Source organism: Limanda limanda, chromosome 3 (assembly GCF_963576545.1).
Source record: "Limanda limanda chromosome 3, fLimLim1.1, whole genome shotgun sequence".
NCBI lineage: Eukaryota > Metazoa > Chordata > Actinopteri > Pleuronectiformes > Pleuronectidae > Limanda > Limanda limanda.
This window is the reverse complement of record NC_083638.1, coordinates 7,157,606-7,175,536: the sequence shown is the minus strand read 5'-3', so window position 1 is coordinate 7,175,536 and position 17,931 is coordinate 7,157,606. Positions and strand designations below refer to the sequence as shown.

At 41.5% G+C, this 17,931-nt stretch overlaps 1 protein-coding gene across 1 annotated transcript; it reads left to right on the top strand.

Annotated features, from left to right (window-relative positions):
* Positions 1–8: 8 nt before the first annotated feature.
* LOC132998622 (excitatory amino acid transporter 2-like) lies at positions 9–16,795 on the top strand. Its single transcript, XM_061068349.1, has 11 exons — positions 9–37; positions 9,514–9,653; positions 10,316–10,468; positions 11,821–12,071; positions 12,173–12,281; positions 12,994–13,120; positions 13,196–13,429; positions 13,937–14,131; positions 14,468–14,602; positions 15,556–15,766; positions 16,721–16,795. The coding sequence occupies exons 2-11, from the start codon at positions 9,521–9,523 to the stop codon at positions 16,793–16,795; spliced, it is 1,623 nt and encodes a 540-aa protein (XP_060924332.1). The 5' UTR covers positions 9–37; positions 9,514–9,520.
* Positions 16,796–17,931: the final 1,136 nt, after the last annotated feature.

The window sequence follows — 17,931 nt, the reverse complement described above, 5'->3', positions numbered from 1 at the left end:
AGTTGTTTATATTGGTCACCTCCACTTCAAAAATAAGGTGCACATCCACCTTCTTATAAAATCTACACCTTCTGGGTATGTGGCTTATTTTTCACCACAAATTTTATCGATAATCCGTTTTCAGAAAATAAATCCCCCAATTTTTGACAGTTTGACTTTTTTTAAACTTTACTTGTCGTCCTGTTTTTTTTTTGCTGATTTCATTCACCGAGTCAGTGCCGAGCCACTGTCAAATCTAAAAAAGTGCGCAGGAGCTCAGAGTGTCCATCCTTTAATTCCACCTCTCCTCCGTCCTGCTGACGTGTCCTTGGCACGCGGAATCTCCGTCGGCTCCAGGCCTCTGACCTCTGACTAACCAGGAGATAACAATTTTCCAAGAGGGATGAGTCTCTATCTGCACATCGAGTCGTAACGGTCATACTGCAGAGGTGCAGACGTGCATTGATCCATTTTCTGCTGAATTGATTTAACTATTCCGTTTCAATGCAAATTTTTTATTTACACATTAAAATCATGCATATTAAGTCGTCAGTTTAAGATCACAAACAATCAGGGGCCATTCTCCCTTACTCTGGAGCTGTGCATGTGCTCACGTGCATGGGCGGCTCACCATGTACAGACTGCATGTTCATCTTAATATGTACAGAAGCTGTTTGTCTGCAGCGTGTTTGCATGCGAGGGAAACAAACACACTGAGAGGATTTGCTAAACTTAGCTCTTACTCCTGAGACGCAGACACCCGCTGGGCCGTCCGCGGCTTTGTGCAGGACACCTGTTAATCCCAGCCAATTAAACAATGAGTATAGTTCACTAGTCGCTCTCTCTCTCTCTCTGCGAGCCGGTGGAGAGAGGAGACAGAATAAAGCAGGAAGGGATTCTGTTGCTTTTCTTCTCGCACAAAGTAAAGTGAACACACAGAAGTCGAGGCTAGAAAAAATGCCTCATTGATTCAACTGCAGGTGAATCAGTGGCTCCGCTGCACATTTGAGAATCAAAGAAAGGTAATGCATGCACTGTGAACACAAAGGGATTTCAAACCGGTGTGAATTTTTGAACCGACGTTGGGCCTTAATGTCTCCTACCAGCAGGAGGTCTCCGTTTCACTGTCTGACGTCACGCTGCTAAAAACAGGGCGAAACTCGGCTAATCTGCTGCTCTTTAACCGAGAGAACACCCCACCCGCACCTGACGGGTGGTGCTGACCTCTCCTCTCCAGTCCCCCCCCCCCCCCCCCACACTCAGTCTGTGCATCAGCGTGGACGGGCAGGACGCTTGTTTCAGGTCGCAGGAGGAAGGAGCAGCGAGTTCTGCACCTCAGCGCAGGAGAGGAGGAGAAACCTGCTGCATCACCTGTATGAGCTCACTCCACAGACTCTGCACTTTAGTGATTTAAGGACATAACCTGTCAGGAAAGCAAATTTAAAGAAGACAAGACTTCCACAGGTGAGAATTATTATTTAAGGATGTTATGAGGTGCAGGATTAGACAAAACGTTGCTGTACATGCTCATATGAAGAGAACTTGCTGGTTTCTTGGTTCGAGAGGATTCCTCGTAGCTCTTGGTTTGCTGTGTTGTTCGAGCCGTGACCCATTTCTACAGACACCTGAGTGAACTGGTTGCTGCTGTGCTTGGTTTAACTCCCACTCCCCTTCTCCTGAATCAACGGCTCATTGCAGGTCATGTTAGGAAACTGGCATAACGCCTGTAGCGGGGAAAAAAAAAAAGAAAAAAATCATCACCAGCGCCCAAAGTCTTGAAATAAGCTGCGTTGGTGAGAGACACATCTGTTAGTGAATTAAAAGATTAATGACTTTACATCTCGGGACAGGAACGAGTCAACTCATGCATTTTTTTTTCTTCTGGAAGTGACAGTTTCTTAAAGCAATGCAAAACTGATGGCCCCGGGCCACATGTGCATCATTAGAGATACTGGCGCTCTTTGAGATTCAATCCCCCCCCCCCCCCATCCCACACACACACACACACACACACACACACACATACACATATACAGACACACACACACACACACACACACACACCCTTCAACTCAAGAGAAGATGAAGTTCAAAAGAATCGCCAGAAGGATTACTCTGTGGATCCCAAGTGAAATTAACTGGATGAGTTGCACATCACTTTCTTGTTTCTCTTTTTTCTGCCTCTTATTCGTGATCGTGACTAAAGACACGATCACTCATCTTCTTTTGACACAGTATGAATTAAACAATGCAGTTCGTACATTCGATGCAACTTTGTCGTCCGTGTGTTCTCTGCAGACTCAGAGACACACAAAACACACTGAGGGACATACGGTGGATAAAAACATTAATATATAATATTAATATTATGTAATAGTAATAGAAATAAACATTAGTTTGGAAATTTAGACTGTATTCAAGAGAATAACTCTTTCCGCAGAGATTACGTGTTGAAGGAAATCTTGTTTTTCTTTAGGTGGAAAATGTTCTATTTCCAGAATAAGAAGATGGTCAGTAAAATAATTGTCCCTTTTATTCACTTGTGCCTGAAAGAGAATTTCAAGTGTCTAATCAGGAGAACAACTGGAAATCCTGAGGAGAAATCTCCAGGTCCAATCACTTAGTGACACGTGATGGAAATTACAATGGCTTGGACCAAGAATACGCAAAGAATACATCAATTTCAATGTGTAGAGAGGCATGGATATACTCATTTCCCATAAAAATCTGTTACATATTTAAAAAAAATCATTTTCAGCATCTTAAATTGACAGTTTCATAAATGTGTTGTGTTTGATTTTGTTTACTTTGAATATAAATACGACTTTGCATCAGGATTCAAATGTTGCATGACTCCTTAGACCTGTGTGTTGTATTTATTAACAGAATTACAGATGAAACATTCTCTTCCATAAGTGAATTTTAAATATTATGAGTAAATGTGAGAATCTGAGTAGTTTCCCTGCACGTCGACACTTTGTAAATGCATATTTATCTATTTGTCTACCAGAGAGGTAGTTAATTAAGATTAACATATAATGACAGCAAAGAGAAAAAAAAAACAAAAACAAAAGAATGAATACTCTTTTAATTACTAATTATAATAACTTTAATAATACGTGTTTGTTTCCGATCATTCACACTTGTTGAACTCTGACATTGATAGAATCCGATGATGAAATCTGTTGTTTACAGACAGAAAGCTCAGAGTCGGAGACGTTTATTTGTCTCAACGTGAAACATCTCAGAAGTTGTGTCTCCGTTGAACGTTTTCAATCTCACAAGCTCCAAAACAAAGCAATGCACAAGCCCCAGTTAAACCAGATCAGTGATGGCTTATTCACAATATTCAAGATGTAAACATGATTCTAGAGCTGTTGAAAGATGTATTTTTCTGTTTTTGGGCCGAATGGAAGCTAGATTTCAGTGAAACAAGTCAAAGCCAGTTTTGTGCCGCGAGCTGCAAAGAGATCCAAAGAGATGCAAATTAATAATAATCATCTTCTCACCTCAGCCATGATAAGACTGCAGAAAAGTGCACCGCCCTACAGCTTCGTGAATTAGCTTCACTGTGTGGTTCGGTGGAGGAGACGTGGGTAAAACTAGGTTTCCTTTCGCAGCTTCGTTCCTCGAGTGGAGTCAAGAGCTGCTCATCCGCTGGGAAATGTTTTAATTGTACATCTCCTGCTCTAAGTAAGAGCCGTTAGCTCTGGTAATCAGGAGCAGAGACTCGCATCCAGCTCCAGTGCTGCTCTTATCAGACAGATGTCATTAAACTCATCACTGAAACACCATCATCAGCCGAGCGTCCTGATTGCAATCCGGGCATCGGCGATGCCAAACTGGGTTTCTATTGGCTGATGACTCCTCCCACTGCAGAGCCTGTGGTCCACACTGGTCCATTGTGCTGCATTTACACATTTATTAAATCTAAACGACCAAATAATAGGGTTATTCTGTTCCAGTCGCATTGCAGACTATTTTCCAAATGAATTTTTGTTTGGTGTTTAGTTTTTGTTGAATCTATTTATTACACTGGGAAACTTTATCTTCTTCCTGCCGTCGTGTTTTTTGCAGAAAGGTGTGAATCCATATTTTCGCAGCTTTTAGTTTATCGACTCATTTTTTTCCATCTTCCTCTCAGAAATAGTTTGAGTTGAGATTAAGGTCAGCAGAGTGTAGGAAGAACCATACGCCACAGATACCTCTCAGGTTGATGTATTTTAGGGAATATATTTTAAAGTATAGTTTATTATAGTATACAGTATTTTGCTGAAGTAGCTTAAAGTCAGAGCTGATGATTCAGAACCAAGGTTCAATTATCATTAGCAACATATTCAGCTACTTGTCAAGTCAATGGCTTTTGTAATCTGTTATCTGAAAATACTTTATTGTTACCAACTCATTTTATATCACCGGTAAAATGTTCAATATCATGTAAAATATATCATCCTCAGAAATTCTTTCTAATCCCGATTCGGTATATTATGATTAATACTATTTCTATTAATGTGACTATAACTATAAATTGACTCTCTCACTTAACATATTTTATTTCTGTGGTAGTTGCTGTGAGTCACAAGTTCTGCATTCACTCTGTACACACTTAATATTTTTTATTTTCACACAAACTACACTTTATATCTTGATTTTCTTGTCTGCTTTTCATTTGTAGGTTTATTTTTCACTTATATATTTATACATAATACTTTTTTAAATTGTATTATTATTGTTTTAATCTCGGAGCAAGACGGTTCAATAATTTCCTTCAGGATTGATACATATCGTTTATTTTATCTAATCTTAATTTTAAGAACTTTTAGTTCTTTTTACACTTCAACCTTAATCAATTATTTTAAAAACAACCATACTATGGATTGAGTGTCTGTTTGTTTCCATATCAGTGAAACCCAACACATCAACACAAGTAGGATTTGTTGCGTTTGTGACTTTGTACAGTGACGTGTGCGAAGCTTCACACAGAACACCCCCCACCCCCCAACATGGAATCACAGGCGGACGCGTCTGAAGATGCATCAGCGTGATGGTTAACTGTTTTTTATGATCTGATCCCACCGAGTCGATCCACCATCAGCACCAGCGTGTGTCCGCAGCACGTGAAGGAGGAGGCGGCCTCGGTGCCGTGATGTGTGGGAAATATGTTCTGAGATCTCACAGCTGCCGACCTGTTCTCGGCCCGTGTGTCTGATCCATCTCTGTGTGTGTATGTGCGCTGGATTAGCGTGGCTCAGGACAGATTAGATAATTATAGCCACCTGCTGTCTAAGCGTGCTGTGTGTTGTCAGGTGTTGCAGCATGAGGCTGACTTGCTGCTGGGGGCAGGAAAGGTGGAGGAAGGTGTGGAGACGCACGGACCAGGGCTTTGCCATGTGCCCTCCTCCGCCCTGTAGAGGCCCAGAGGCTGCTGGGTAATGGGAGGCCTCGCACACGCCCTGTGGATCTTGAGGGTCACTCAGCAGGGGGATAATGGGGCCCATTTATTGCAGCAGTTTGTAAGTGTTCCTCTTCATCACAGATCCCCGTGCGATCAGACGTTCGGTTCACCTTCCATTCCGATCCTCGGATTCCCACGTCGAGGGATGAAGTCAGAAAAAAAAAAAGGTGGACATGAGAGACTGACCCGTAATAAAAGAGCAAGTTTCAAACGGCTCCAGACGCCTCGGTAATCATCTTGTCCACATGCTGTCGCTCGCCCCAGCACAACATTAATCAGTACTGTAAATGTGGCCATGGCAACAGCGTCCTGGCGACGGCGGGCGTGCACAACGGTCGTGTCACTCTAAAGAAGCTATGTTCGATTCCAGGAAGAGAACAATCACACCGAGCAGCACTTAACACTAAAAACTCCTTCCTGTGTCTGGGAGTCTAAAGATGTTGTTCAGGCAGATGAGCACAAACAACATTCATGTATGATAATAATGACAACAACAAAAAACTATTAACAGTTGATAAAATTATAGAAAGGTTTATGTTTTCTGTGATTTTTCTCTTTATTCGCAACAAAAACTGACTAACGCTAAAAAATCTCCCGAAAACTAGGTCTGTTTTTGCATAAGTCATAATTAGCAAGGTTATATGTTAGATCGAAAGTTCAATAATGTCTCGAGGAAACAGCTGCAATTAATATTTCTCGTACTTTTATTCCGACAAATTACTTTTCATTGAAGTGTTTTGCTGCGAAATTGGGGAGATACTGTCCGTCGTGAAATCAATGCAAAAACATTCACTGCAAATCAAATGTTAACTCTGTTATTAATTTCATTCGTTCTTACTATTGAATCTTTCAAAAAAAATAATGAGAAATGCAGATGAACCCAATTAACATTAAAAAATAGCTTGCACAAACTTAAATCTTGGTTTTCCAATGAGTAATGTATGAATTTGAATAAAAAATTATCAGCTACTGTTCCTCTTGTCAATGATGTCCCCCAAAAATAAAATTTGAACCTTTTTTCTGAATTTACGAGATGATAAACAGTTTCTATGAATTATTCCTTGATGAATTAATCTTCTCCAGTGAATACATCGCACCTCCATATGATTTGAAGGTGTTTCTTTTATAATTCATGGATTGGCACATTAGGAGTAAAGTAATTTAATGTTCAATTTGGCACAAGGTGAATATGAGACAATTTGGCCACAGATCTGTCACATGTCACTTAAGTTCTACAAGTGGTCAGTGGGGACAACAAGATAAATCGTGCTGCCACTACTGATAATATCAAAGTGTTATTTTATCCACTGAAGTTGACAAATAGGTTTTGGAATGGAAGCAGCCATGTTTGTGTCGTGCTCAGTTTCCTCTTTAGGCCGCGAGTAACAGGACCCGTAAAGACATTAAAACTTCTACAAACAAAACAATTTGCGCCCTTTAACGCTGGAGAAGTAAACAAAACACAAAAGTTATAAAAAGACCACCTGCGGGATTTTCACTCGCTGGTAATCTCAGCTGCTTGACTCCGCCCTTTCCTGTCTGGGAGGCTCCTGTCAGAACTCCATCACTTTCCCTTTACACGCCTCCCTGCAGCCGAATGAGCAGGTGACTGTGGATTTACCCTCGGACGCTGAGGAAGAAGATTTTAAATTACTGAAGATCTTTTTCTTTTTTCAATCATGTTCTGATTGGATTTATTAAAGCACGAGTGAGTCATGGCTTTGTTAAAGTTCTCCCCTGTGAAGACGGTCGTGTAGTAGATCTCCACCAGTTTCATTTCAATTCCAAAACAACTTGCGAGACAACTGGTGAGTATTTGTTTTAATGGGATCATCTTCATACTGTTATAATGAAGAGGTCCTTTTCAAAATAAAGTTCAGTATCTCCTGAGCGGCTATAAATTGACGTATATTGATGTATAATCGATGCAATAATGCAAAGGTGTATTATGTGTATATATTGTATATAAAGGTAATTTTTATACAGTTATACATCTGTAGTCTTGCTGTTAAGATGCATATTGATTTAAATGTTCAGATTTTATTGTTGAAGCTTTAAATATGGCGGATTCTGTTCTGATCTTTGACTTTTTGGCATCAGGTGTCAAATCCAGAGAAAAATCCAAACTTTAGACTGTTTCTTTTCTCGTGCAGATTGTTTGGAGTCAAACTGATTTGTTTTCGTTGCCTCTTTGCCTCAAAACAACAATAAATCCCGTTGCGAACGTGGCGGTCTTGTTTTTAAAATGAGTATAATCTCCTGTATAATCGTAAGTATGGAGGTGACACCTTGACTTTTCCTGGGAAGCCCCTTTTCTGTTGCGTAACTCGGTGGCTTGTGTGCTGGAGGCGCTAATTATATCCTCTTTAAAGGGCTTAAGTCTCATTAATGCTGGAGCACAGTGTATCAGACAGGCGTGATTGACTTGGCAATTTGTCCTCACCTTATATGTTCTCTGGCCCCTTTTCTTTTGCCTTTTGCAGAAACTAATTCACATACGAGTTAGTGAACGTGGAGCGATGTGTGCTTCATGTTACTGTGCTATTAGAAATCCATTAGCTTTTGTTCCTGCTGTCCGTTGAGCATTGTTCTCTGAAGAGAAGCACTTTTTCTCAGAGGAAACGTTTCACATAATTTACAACCTCTCAGGAGAGAAACGTCTTTTTTTTTTCCTGTTGCCTTTTGCTACCAGCGTTAATATTCCAGGTGTTGAAGGCATGAAGGTCGACGGTGTTACATAAGTGTGCGCGTCAGGATTTAAAGGCTGCACAGGGTCGAGCTGATCTTTAAGTCCAAGAGGATTTACGCCAGACCACAACAAACCTGAGATGCTTTTTGCTTCGGTGACACGATGGAGCAGTGAGATGAGGAGGGGCCGGGTTCATCCATCACCAGATCAGCACATCTGCACAATACGCTTATGTGCAAATAAAAGAAATGTCCTGAATATGCATGTTCTTCACGTGCAGGTCTTCTTGCTCACATATTTTAATGCAAACTGTCATAGATTGCATTCGAACAGAAGCAGCAGCAGAGCGGAGGACAGATGGTTTATGTGTTTATTCAAAGTCAGCGAGAAAAAAAGTGGAATAAATTGTTCAAAACGCCGACTACAAAACAAACTCTTATGTTGATTCTGTGCTAATTGTTTGTGAATGTCAGTCCCTGATTATAAAAGTCCACCTGTGAACTCAGAGTGAAGAGTGTGCAGAATTAATTTAATTTAATCAAGTGTACATATGTCTCTTTTGGTTAATTAGCAATTAGATGTTTTACACCTCTTTCAGTGCGCACCATTTCTCCATCACCAATCAACCCTTGTGTCGTAGCTCCTGTGGTCTCAGTGGAGATACAGATGGAAATGAGTCTCCTCCAGTGCACGTGTTGCTGCTAATCAGCTGCTTGTATTTTCTACCCACACCAGCAGTGACCCGTCGGGTAACGTGTGGGAGCCTCACGCTCATTAAACGTCCTCAAGCTTCATTTATGTTGCATATAAGTTTTATTTTGGTATCAAGGGAATCAGCCTAGGTCCAACAGCCTCCTCTCCAGAGTGTACTCATAGATATCAGTCATTTTAATGTGAAGATCGAGATCCATGAGTTATTGGCAGTGTGAACAAAAGTGGAAGACGGAAGACTTGATCTTTCCCTTTTGTTCTGATCTAAAATTGAATTGTTTTTTGGTCCATATCCAATACTTTCATCAAGTTTTGTGGGAAATCCGATGAGTAGTTTTTGCGTAATTCTGCAAACAAACAAAGTAGAACCCACCCATAGATATCTGTCCTGTAAATAGGCTGTAGTTGTATTTCGATTAAGATCCATGAGTTATTCGGTGGGAATTTGGTGAATATGTAAATTTACCAAACGTTAAAGAAGCAAAAATATAATATACCTGGATCAACCGCTCTGTCTCCATCTACCATTCTTTCTTCTTTCTCTCCCGTGCTACATCCTTCCACCAAGTTTTGTGGAACTCTGTCCAGACAAACAGGGGCAGATACATAACCTCCACTCAGCAGAAGTTGTTGTCCACCCTGTGATGAACACTCCTCATTGTCCTTCTTCCTCTTTCAGTGCCAACATGATGAAGAAGCAAGTGGAGGTCAGGATGGACGAGAGCCACCTGGAGCCCATCGTGGAAAATCCCGAGAGCATGTGTAGCAGTTTCTGTGACAAAGTCATGAAGCACATGGTTCTCACCCTCACCATCCTCGGTACGTCTCCAGTCACACAACTCATTCACTGATCATCACTTATCAAGGTCATGGACGCAGGTTTTCCCAGCATGCATCAGACAAAACGTAGGTTTGCTGCACACAAACACATTTACAGCTCCCGGGCGATTATCCCACCTACATGAATTTGGGTTGTGGGAGAAATTCCACCCACACGAGGAAGAATAAACAAACTCTACTTTAAATGGCTGTTGCGTTATTAAACTCCTGTGGTTTCGGCTGAGAGGAGATTTAATAGCAAGCAACATATTTTTTGATGTTATTCTTCCTTAATGGATTTAAATGACTCTGAAGCCCTTTATATTTAATTTGAGCTTTTTTTCATTTCTGCTCATGTGCTGACTGGTAACGTCAGATACAAAGTGGTGCTTTTATTTCATTAGCCGCTGCAAAGTAAAACGTAACGACCTCACGAGTTTAACGGTTTTATTCATCACATGTGTTCGTAATTATCCCGGAATCTAAAGTTAACGTCTCGGCTCTGACTCACATGTCAGTTTGTGAGGATAATTAAGATCCTGATGGGAAGAAAGTGAGATTTTTATTCATCTCAGGGTCGTTAATGTATTTCCATTAAGTCTCGTTAAGTGTTCACATGTCTCAGAGTGTGATGCTGACCTTCTTTCTTCTCGCTGGCTCAGGTGTGTTTCTGGGCTCCATCGCTGGAATGCTGCTGCGGCACATATCTCCTCTGCCCGCTGATGTCATCATGATCATCGCCTTCCCGGGGGAGATCCTCATGAGGATGCTGAAGATGCTGATCCTGCCGTTGGTTGTTTCCAGTCTGGTCACAGGTACGAGACGCTCACAGCTTCCTGCTGCACTGAGGGACCAGTGAGGTTCAGGGTGCAACCTGTTGCTGGGGAGAAATGGGAGAATAAGTATCTTAATTTCCCCTCAGGAAAAATGATAAAATGCCTCTTAAAATACTGTAATCTTTTCAGAACTGTATAATGTGTTATTAATGATGTGTATTTTACATTCATATGTATTTGCTTTAATGTGAGTTGACTGTTTTTTAATCTAAAGCGTCTTCGAGCATCATTTAAAGTGCAGTTTATAGATCAATTAATGATTGTAATTATTGTTGTTTATATTAGTTTGTATTAGAATAAAAAAACATGTTAAGTATATATACACAAAACTGTGTGGAAGACAGGAGATATTTTGTTCCATGATTATTATTTATTTATTTTATATTTACATTTAGAGTGAAAACTTCAACCTCACATAAGTTTTTAAAGTAGAACTACACAACTACAATCTCCCACATATAGAAATAACCCACGTGTAGTTGAAATACACAATCAAATTAAATAATAAATTTTAGTTCTTTATTAGAATGTAAGAATAGTGTTTCTTGTTCTTTACATTATACTGGTCAGTCGGTATTTCTGTGTATATAAATGACCATAGACCTGTTTTTACAAACTAATTGAACTGTCTTTACGAATGCATACAACAATAAGAGAAATACCAAATAATCACCAGCTATCCAGCACATATGAAGATTACATGCGCTTATAAAATGATATATTGCCCAATGTGCAGACTCATTTAAAACACTTCATCTCCACAACTTCAACACACCCTCTGACTCCTCACTCTGAGTCACCACCCTGCACAGTTCACGTGCAGACGACAGATGTTATCGGCATCGCGTGCTGTTCAGGAAGTGGAGACATCTTGTTCCCTCCATGAGTCAACGGAGAACCTGAGTCACAGTCACCTGCTGCCACGCTGGATAATTAAACCCCGAAATTCAAAAGATAAATCCAATTGTCTCACTAAGTAGAAACGTGGGGAGCCGCAGTTGTTCTCGTGGTTACATGTGCTCCAGCGGCAGATTCCAACCGAGTCGTCTCACTTTGATTGTAATTCTCGTAAAACCGCCAGGTGCAGAATTTGTTTTTTCCAATATATTCGCACAACAGCTCCTCAGAGAGAAGTCCCGATCACAGCAGCTCCGTCAGTAAGTGAGATGAGCTGCTGTGTGCGCAAGCTGCAGGTGGGAAACAACAGAAGAAAGTCTCACTGTCAAATAAAACACAGAAATCTTACAAACACTACTGATCTGTGCAGTGTTTCAGGGTTTTATCCTTCTGATTGTGGACATTGTCTTGTTGTCTCTCTACTTCTATAACAGGACTCGCCGGTTTGGACGCCAAGTCCAGCGGGCGCCTGGGCACCCGGGCCATGGTGTACTACATGTCCACCACGGTGATCGCAGCCGTGCTGGGAGTGATCCTGGTCATTGCCATCCACCCAGGGAACCCCAAGCTAAGGGCAAACCTCGGGCAGGGCAAGAAGAACGACGACGTGTCCAGCGTGGACGCCTTCTTCGATCTCATCCGGAATCTTTTCCCGGAGAACCTGGTGCAGGCCTGTTTTCAGCAGGTAGGAGTTTCGGCGAAGAAAAAAGTTCTCACCCACAAAGTCAAGTCTGATTCATTTGCCACTCGCCCCAACTGCTTTCAATTTTTTCGCTTCTTGTCCAGATCCAAACAGTGGTTACTAAAGTACCAGTGCCCACCAACAGGACCAAGGCACCCCCACAGTTCACAGTGAAAAGGGCGCTGCAGTTCAAGAGTGGGATGAATGTCCTGGGTAGGTGAAGCGCTTGGAAACAGAAATAGAAATAAAGAACACGAGCACATGGAGAACTAAAATTCCTCCACCAGTGCTGCACAGTCAGACTTAATCACAATCATAGAAAAGGGTTTTGATTCTGCATCTGGATCCAGATCTGTGTCAAAGTCCTTCTAGCCAAGGGACACGTGCCAGATTTTTTTATTTATATGTTTTGAAAAGAGAAAATCCACAAAAATAAAGCTCTTGTTAAAGGATTAATTTGGTCATGGATGTGTCAGAAATACAGAATAGATACATAACATAGTAGATATCATAATTAATGTATAGAACAACAGTGTACAACATACAAAAGTCAATAACAGGTTCAGCCTGAATACCCGTCATGAATACTAACTGTTAGAGGTGGTTTATATCTATAGAAAACGTGTAGAGAGAAATAGGGGAAAACATGTGAAGAAAAAATCTCGAGAAAATATAAAAGACAAAAACATTTTGCAAAAACATGTAGATAATATCTAGAAAAAGATATCCAAATAAAAAATGTATAAAAAGAATATATAAAGAAAACATGCAGCAAAAAAACTAAAGAACAATGTACGTACATTGTCTATACACAGAATATTATCTCTGTTCTCGTAGCAACAGACACACTGAGAAATAAACTTCTTCTATATTTCTACGCAGTTTTATTTGAGACTGACCTAATGTCTCTGTGTTCATCCTCCAGGTCTCATTGGGTTCTTTGTGGCGTTCGGAGTCATTATGGGCAAAATGGGAGAAAAGGCCAAGATGATGTTGGAGTTTTTCAACGTCCTGAACGAGATCGTCATGAGGCTCGTCGGTGCGATCATGTGGTGAGTGCTGTCCGGCTCAGGCATCGAGTATCACACAAACAAACACAACTCCTAATCCCACTCGTGTCTCTCCAGGTACTCCCCGTTCGGTATCGCCTGCCTCATCTGCGGAAAGATCATCTCCATCGCCGACCTGGAGGTGGTGGCCAGGCAGCTGGGCATGTACATGGTCACCGTCATCGTGGGCCTCATCATCCACGGAGGCATCTTCCTCCCGCTGATATATTTTGTGATAGTAAGAGAAAACCCCTTCAAGTTCTTCATGGGAATATTCCAGGCTTGGGTGACCGCGCTCGGAACAGCGTCCAGGTTTGCGACATTTTTTTTTTAAACATTCTCTCCTGTTTTATATTCCACAGGTTTATATTCACACCTTCACGTCTTTCTGTCGTATTTTGAATAACAACCACAACTTTTATTCCAAGTGGCGACTCACTTCGCCTCCATGTGGGATGTTTCTTTCCTACACTCTATGTTTTATTAATGATATGAGATACATTATCTGGCCTCCTGAGGTGAGTTCGCTCGCTTCTTTCAAGTTCCTGCCTGCTCACTGTGGCGCCATCTACACAAGAAACACTTAATTATCAGAGTAACGCAAACAAAACAACTGCTGAGTCACAACCACAGTTGTCTCACCGTGGACTCGTGGTGAATTCCAATGAGAAGAAGTTTTAGTTCTTCGGTGAAGTCAAACTCATGAAAGACGTCATGAACAAACTGTAAAAAGTGGATTTATTTCAGAATAAATACAAGATTAAGTCAAAGTCAAATCAAGTTTTTTAAGACACAACACCTCTTGCCGTTTGACGACAGTGCCGGCACCCTGCCCGTCACGTTCCGCTGCCTGGAGGAGAACCTGGGCATTGACAAGCGAGTGACACGCTTCGTGCTCCCCGTGGGCGCCACCATCAACATGGACGGCACGGCGCTCTACGAGGCCGTGGCGGCCATCTTCATTGCTCAGATGAACGGGATCCAGCTCGACTGGGGACAGATCATCACCGTCAGGTGAGAGCGTGGCCACAGGAAGATGTCACAGCACGTATGTGAGGGAATGTATTGACAATAAATTAGACGGATTCTGCAAAAAAGGGAATATTATAATTTTAAAATCTTTTTCCCCTGTAAATACCCATTAATTGTACATAAATTAAAACGTTTTAAACTACACTCAACCTGGAAACATGTACTTTTTAACATTCTTAAATAAAACTATGCTAAAGAGGATGTTCTTTTAGTAGAATTGCAGTGACAGAGTGTCGACAGGTGCAGTGTGTGTGTGTTTGTCGGAGGCTGTGAGCCTGTGGTTTGTCCCGCTGAGCGTTGGACTTGTCTCCTGTGCAGTATGACAGCCACCCTGGCCAGTGTGGGAGCAGCCAGTATCCCCAGTGCAGGACTCGTGACCATGCTCCTGATCCTCACGGCGGTGGGGCTGCCCACTCAGGACATCAGCCTCCTGGTCGCTGTCGACTGGCTGCTGTGAGTTCAACACCAACACAACACCTGCCGTCCATTCTAGCTCCATCACGGGTTTGTTAGAGTCACGGATGCCGAGACTCCCTTCAGACAGAAATAAGTTAATTCTTCTTTCGATTCATCAATTCAACAAAACTGAGAAATGTAAGAAATGAGACCACATCATGCACAGTGAGTTTTAATAGAATAACAGTAATGTCTGTTAGCTTTTAAACACAACTCTCTCTTCAATCTGATGCCAAACTCTGACTGTGAAGTTGCTTCATGATAAGATAAGATAAGGTAAGATAAGATAAGATAAGATAAGAAAGGATAAGATAAGATAAGATAAGATTAGATAAGATAAGATAAAACATTACACCGGGGAAATTAGGTTGTTACATCAGCAGCACGTCAGGATGAGGTAGACAAGAGAATAAAGAAATATAAAAAGACAATAAAATCACATTAAAAATAAACCCACACCTTCTTAAATAGACAGTCTGTGTAGTTAAGAAACTTTATTTTTCTTTGTCTGACTGTCTAGATATATTTATGGATTCTTCTCAAACATGCAGACATTGAAGCAGATGCTTTACTTTAATCTAGTTTAAAGTTTGTGCCCTGTCTCATTTCATTAAGTGAGCACATTGCTCGGGTCTCAACCATATGTTTCTGGGTGGGGACGTACACAACTAATACAACTCTGGCTAAAGGTCTGAAAGTGCTGAGATACGAGTTAGCCTGACCCGAACCCATCATGTCCAAACCATCATTAGAAGGGAATCCATCCCATGGCTTTTAAGAGACTTCACACAAAACTAGAGGAAAATGTCAGGGGAACCAAAATCCTCAACGCTAACCCATTAACGCTAAACGCAACTTTATATGAATCCCTCCAAAACGAGTTGGGATAAGACGCTGCAGTGTTAATGTTTTGGTTTGTTTGCTCTCGCCCCCTCTCCCTCGACACGCAGGGATCGTTTCCGGACCTCGGTGAACGTGGTGGGCGACTCGTACGGCGCCGGCATCGTCTACCACCTCAGCAAACACGAGCTGGACGAGTTCGACGCCCAGCAGGCCGGGATGGAGGAGCTCGATATGGCAAAGACACAATCCTTCTATGAAAATAACAGCAACCAGAATGTATACACTAACCACAACTCAACCTATATAGACGACTGCAAGGTACATTTCATGTTAACGGACAGAGAGACGTGTATGTAGAGAATCCCCCCCCCCCCCGGCTCTGTCCACGTGTGTTTGTCTTCCTCTCTATGTGCTCGTGTTTCTTTTTTCTACGTGACTTCCTGTGTCGGTGCATTTGTGACCATGTGCATAGTGATTATGAAAAAGCAGTTTTTTGTGATACCAGGTTCCAAAAAAAAAAGCAAAACTTAGATTCTACATTTGTTTTTTTTTTGTTTTTTTATCATCCATCAAAAATTCTCTTAGAAACTCCAAATGAAAGTGTTTATGTTTTTTAAACATCGATCTCACAGAAAGCGTTGTCTTGTACACGTTTGTACTTTGTTGTGATATGTCATGATTTCACTTTTGTCTACCCAATTGGACATGTATTTATGGCAGCCCTGACCAAATTACAGTTTTTCTAGAACCTCCTCAGAGTTTTTGTGGTACACATAAAGACTGCTGTTTCACTAATGTCTCAACCAAACTGACGGCATTCATTCATGGAATGCTGATCTCAGATCCTTCTCCCATCTATAGCTTAGCTTTAGCGTTCTAAACAAACAGAAGCTCAGCGAATTCTCATGCATTCAGTTTCTGTTGATATTTCATTGCCTGTGTAATGCAACTTTTATTTATTTTTCTGATGCTATAAAGTTGCATTGTGATCATTTTTGATAAGGATTGTAATTCGGTTGGGCAGAGAATCCATAAAATACATGGCCAACAATGGAAGACAGCTCCTCTGTATAATTCTGTCAATAACAATATGTATCAGTGGATCAGAGGACATGTTTGTCAATGCCGGGGATTCACAAACTAAGCCCCGCCCCCAAGGCCAGTGGCCTGATGTACTGAAGCTATGGCTTCTCTGCCCACAGCCGGTGACGGTCTGTGAATGAAGGTGCCTTGGCCCCCCAGTGGTTAGATGTTCTTGATAATTGCTTTCAGGTCACCATGGGGAAAAATGGCAAGACTACAGACTTCTCTCTTGTTGAGGAGGAACCATGGAAATGCCAGAAATAAAGCAGACTCAGAAGCTGCTGCGCCTTACCCTGAGTTCCACCATCTTTTACTCCTCTGCTGACGCAACTAGAAACAAAACTACAACCAAAAAAATATATTTATGTCATACACAAAAAGAAGAAAAATGTAATTAGCAGAGTCAACAGTTCTGCAAGAACAGAACAAACAGTCGGACATTTGTTTTGTTTTTTGGTCAGTGACTCGTCTGGGGAGCTACTGGAACAAACCGCTCGAGACTCACCAACCTGTATTAGATCTTTTGCATTTGCGCTACCTGGACACAAACTGCATTGAACGGGTCACGCACTCGTTCCAGAAGAATAAAAAACCTCTCGCTTGACAACACTCAGGGCCTTACTCGGTGCTGCTTCGAGAGCCTGGGAGGAGTGAACAGTGCTGCATGTGGCATTATGATGTAAGTGCAAGAGGGTTAAATACTGCTATTACCTTTGACTGTTTGACTTATGAGATTACGCCTTGGTCGTCATGGTCAAGCCTAAGAAGCAAAGCTTAGGACTTAGGACCATAAGGGGAGAAGGGGCGTGGCCTCTAAATGTGGTAACAAACAGTACAGGATGTTTTGCAAAGATCTATACAGCCAGAGGATAGAGTACAACAAGGGTGCCCTCCCTGTAATGTATTTATTGACATATTCTTTTTTTTGTATATATGTTGTTTATGAGTGAAGCACTGCGATTCTGTTTGTAGTAAAAAAAACAAAAAACAAAACAAAAGTATGCCTGTGTACTTGAGTTTATGTGTTTTCCTGAGAGGAAGAGAGAGAGAGAGAGAGGGGGAGGAAGTTTGAACGAACGCTTGTGATTGTGAAGTCTCTCGAACTCTCAGCAGGCCGGTGCATTGCTCTGTTTTGTTTCAAACTGTCTATTTCTTTGCTGTTATACAACCTTGCCTTGAAGACGTCAACTGCCGAGTGCAGTCGGGATGATTTCTGGAGAAAAGTTACTCCGGTTCATGAATAACAGTTTAGCAGAGGAAATTTAAAACCAGCTTCCACCTCTGGGCTTCACTGACCTCTGGGTGAGGACGGCTGGGCCTTCCTCACCACATATCAACTCGGATTTAGCAGATTTTAAAGTTTTATTTCGCACAGTAGACATAACAAGGCTTGCAACTGC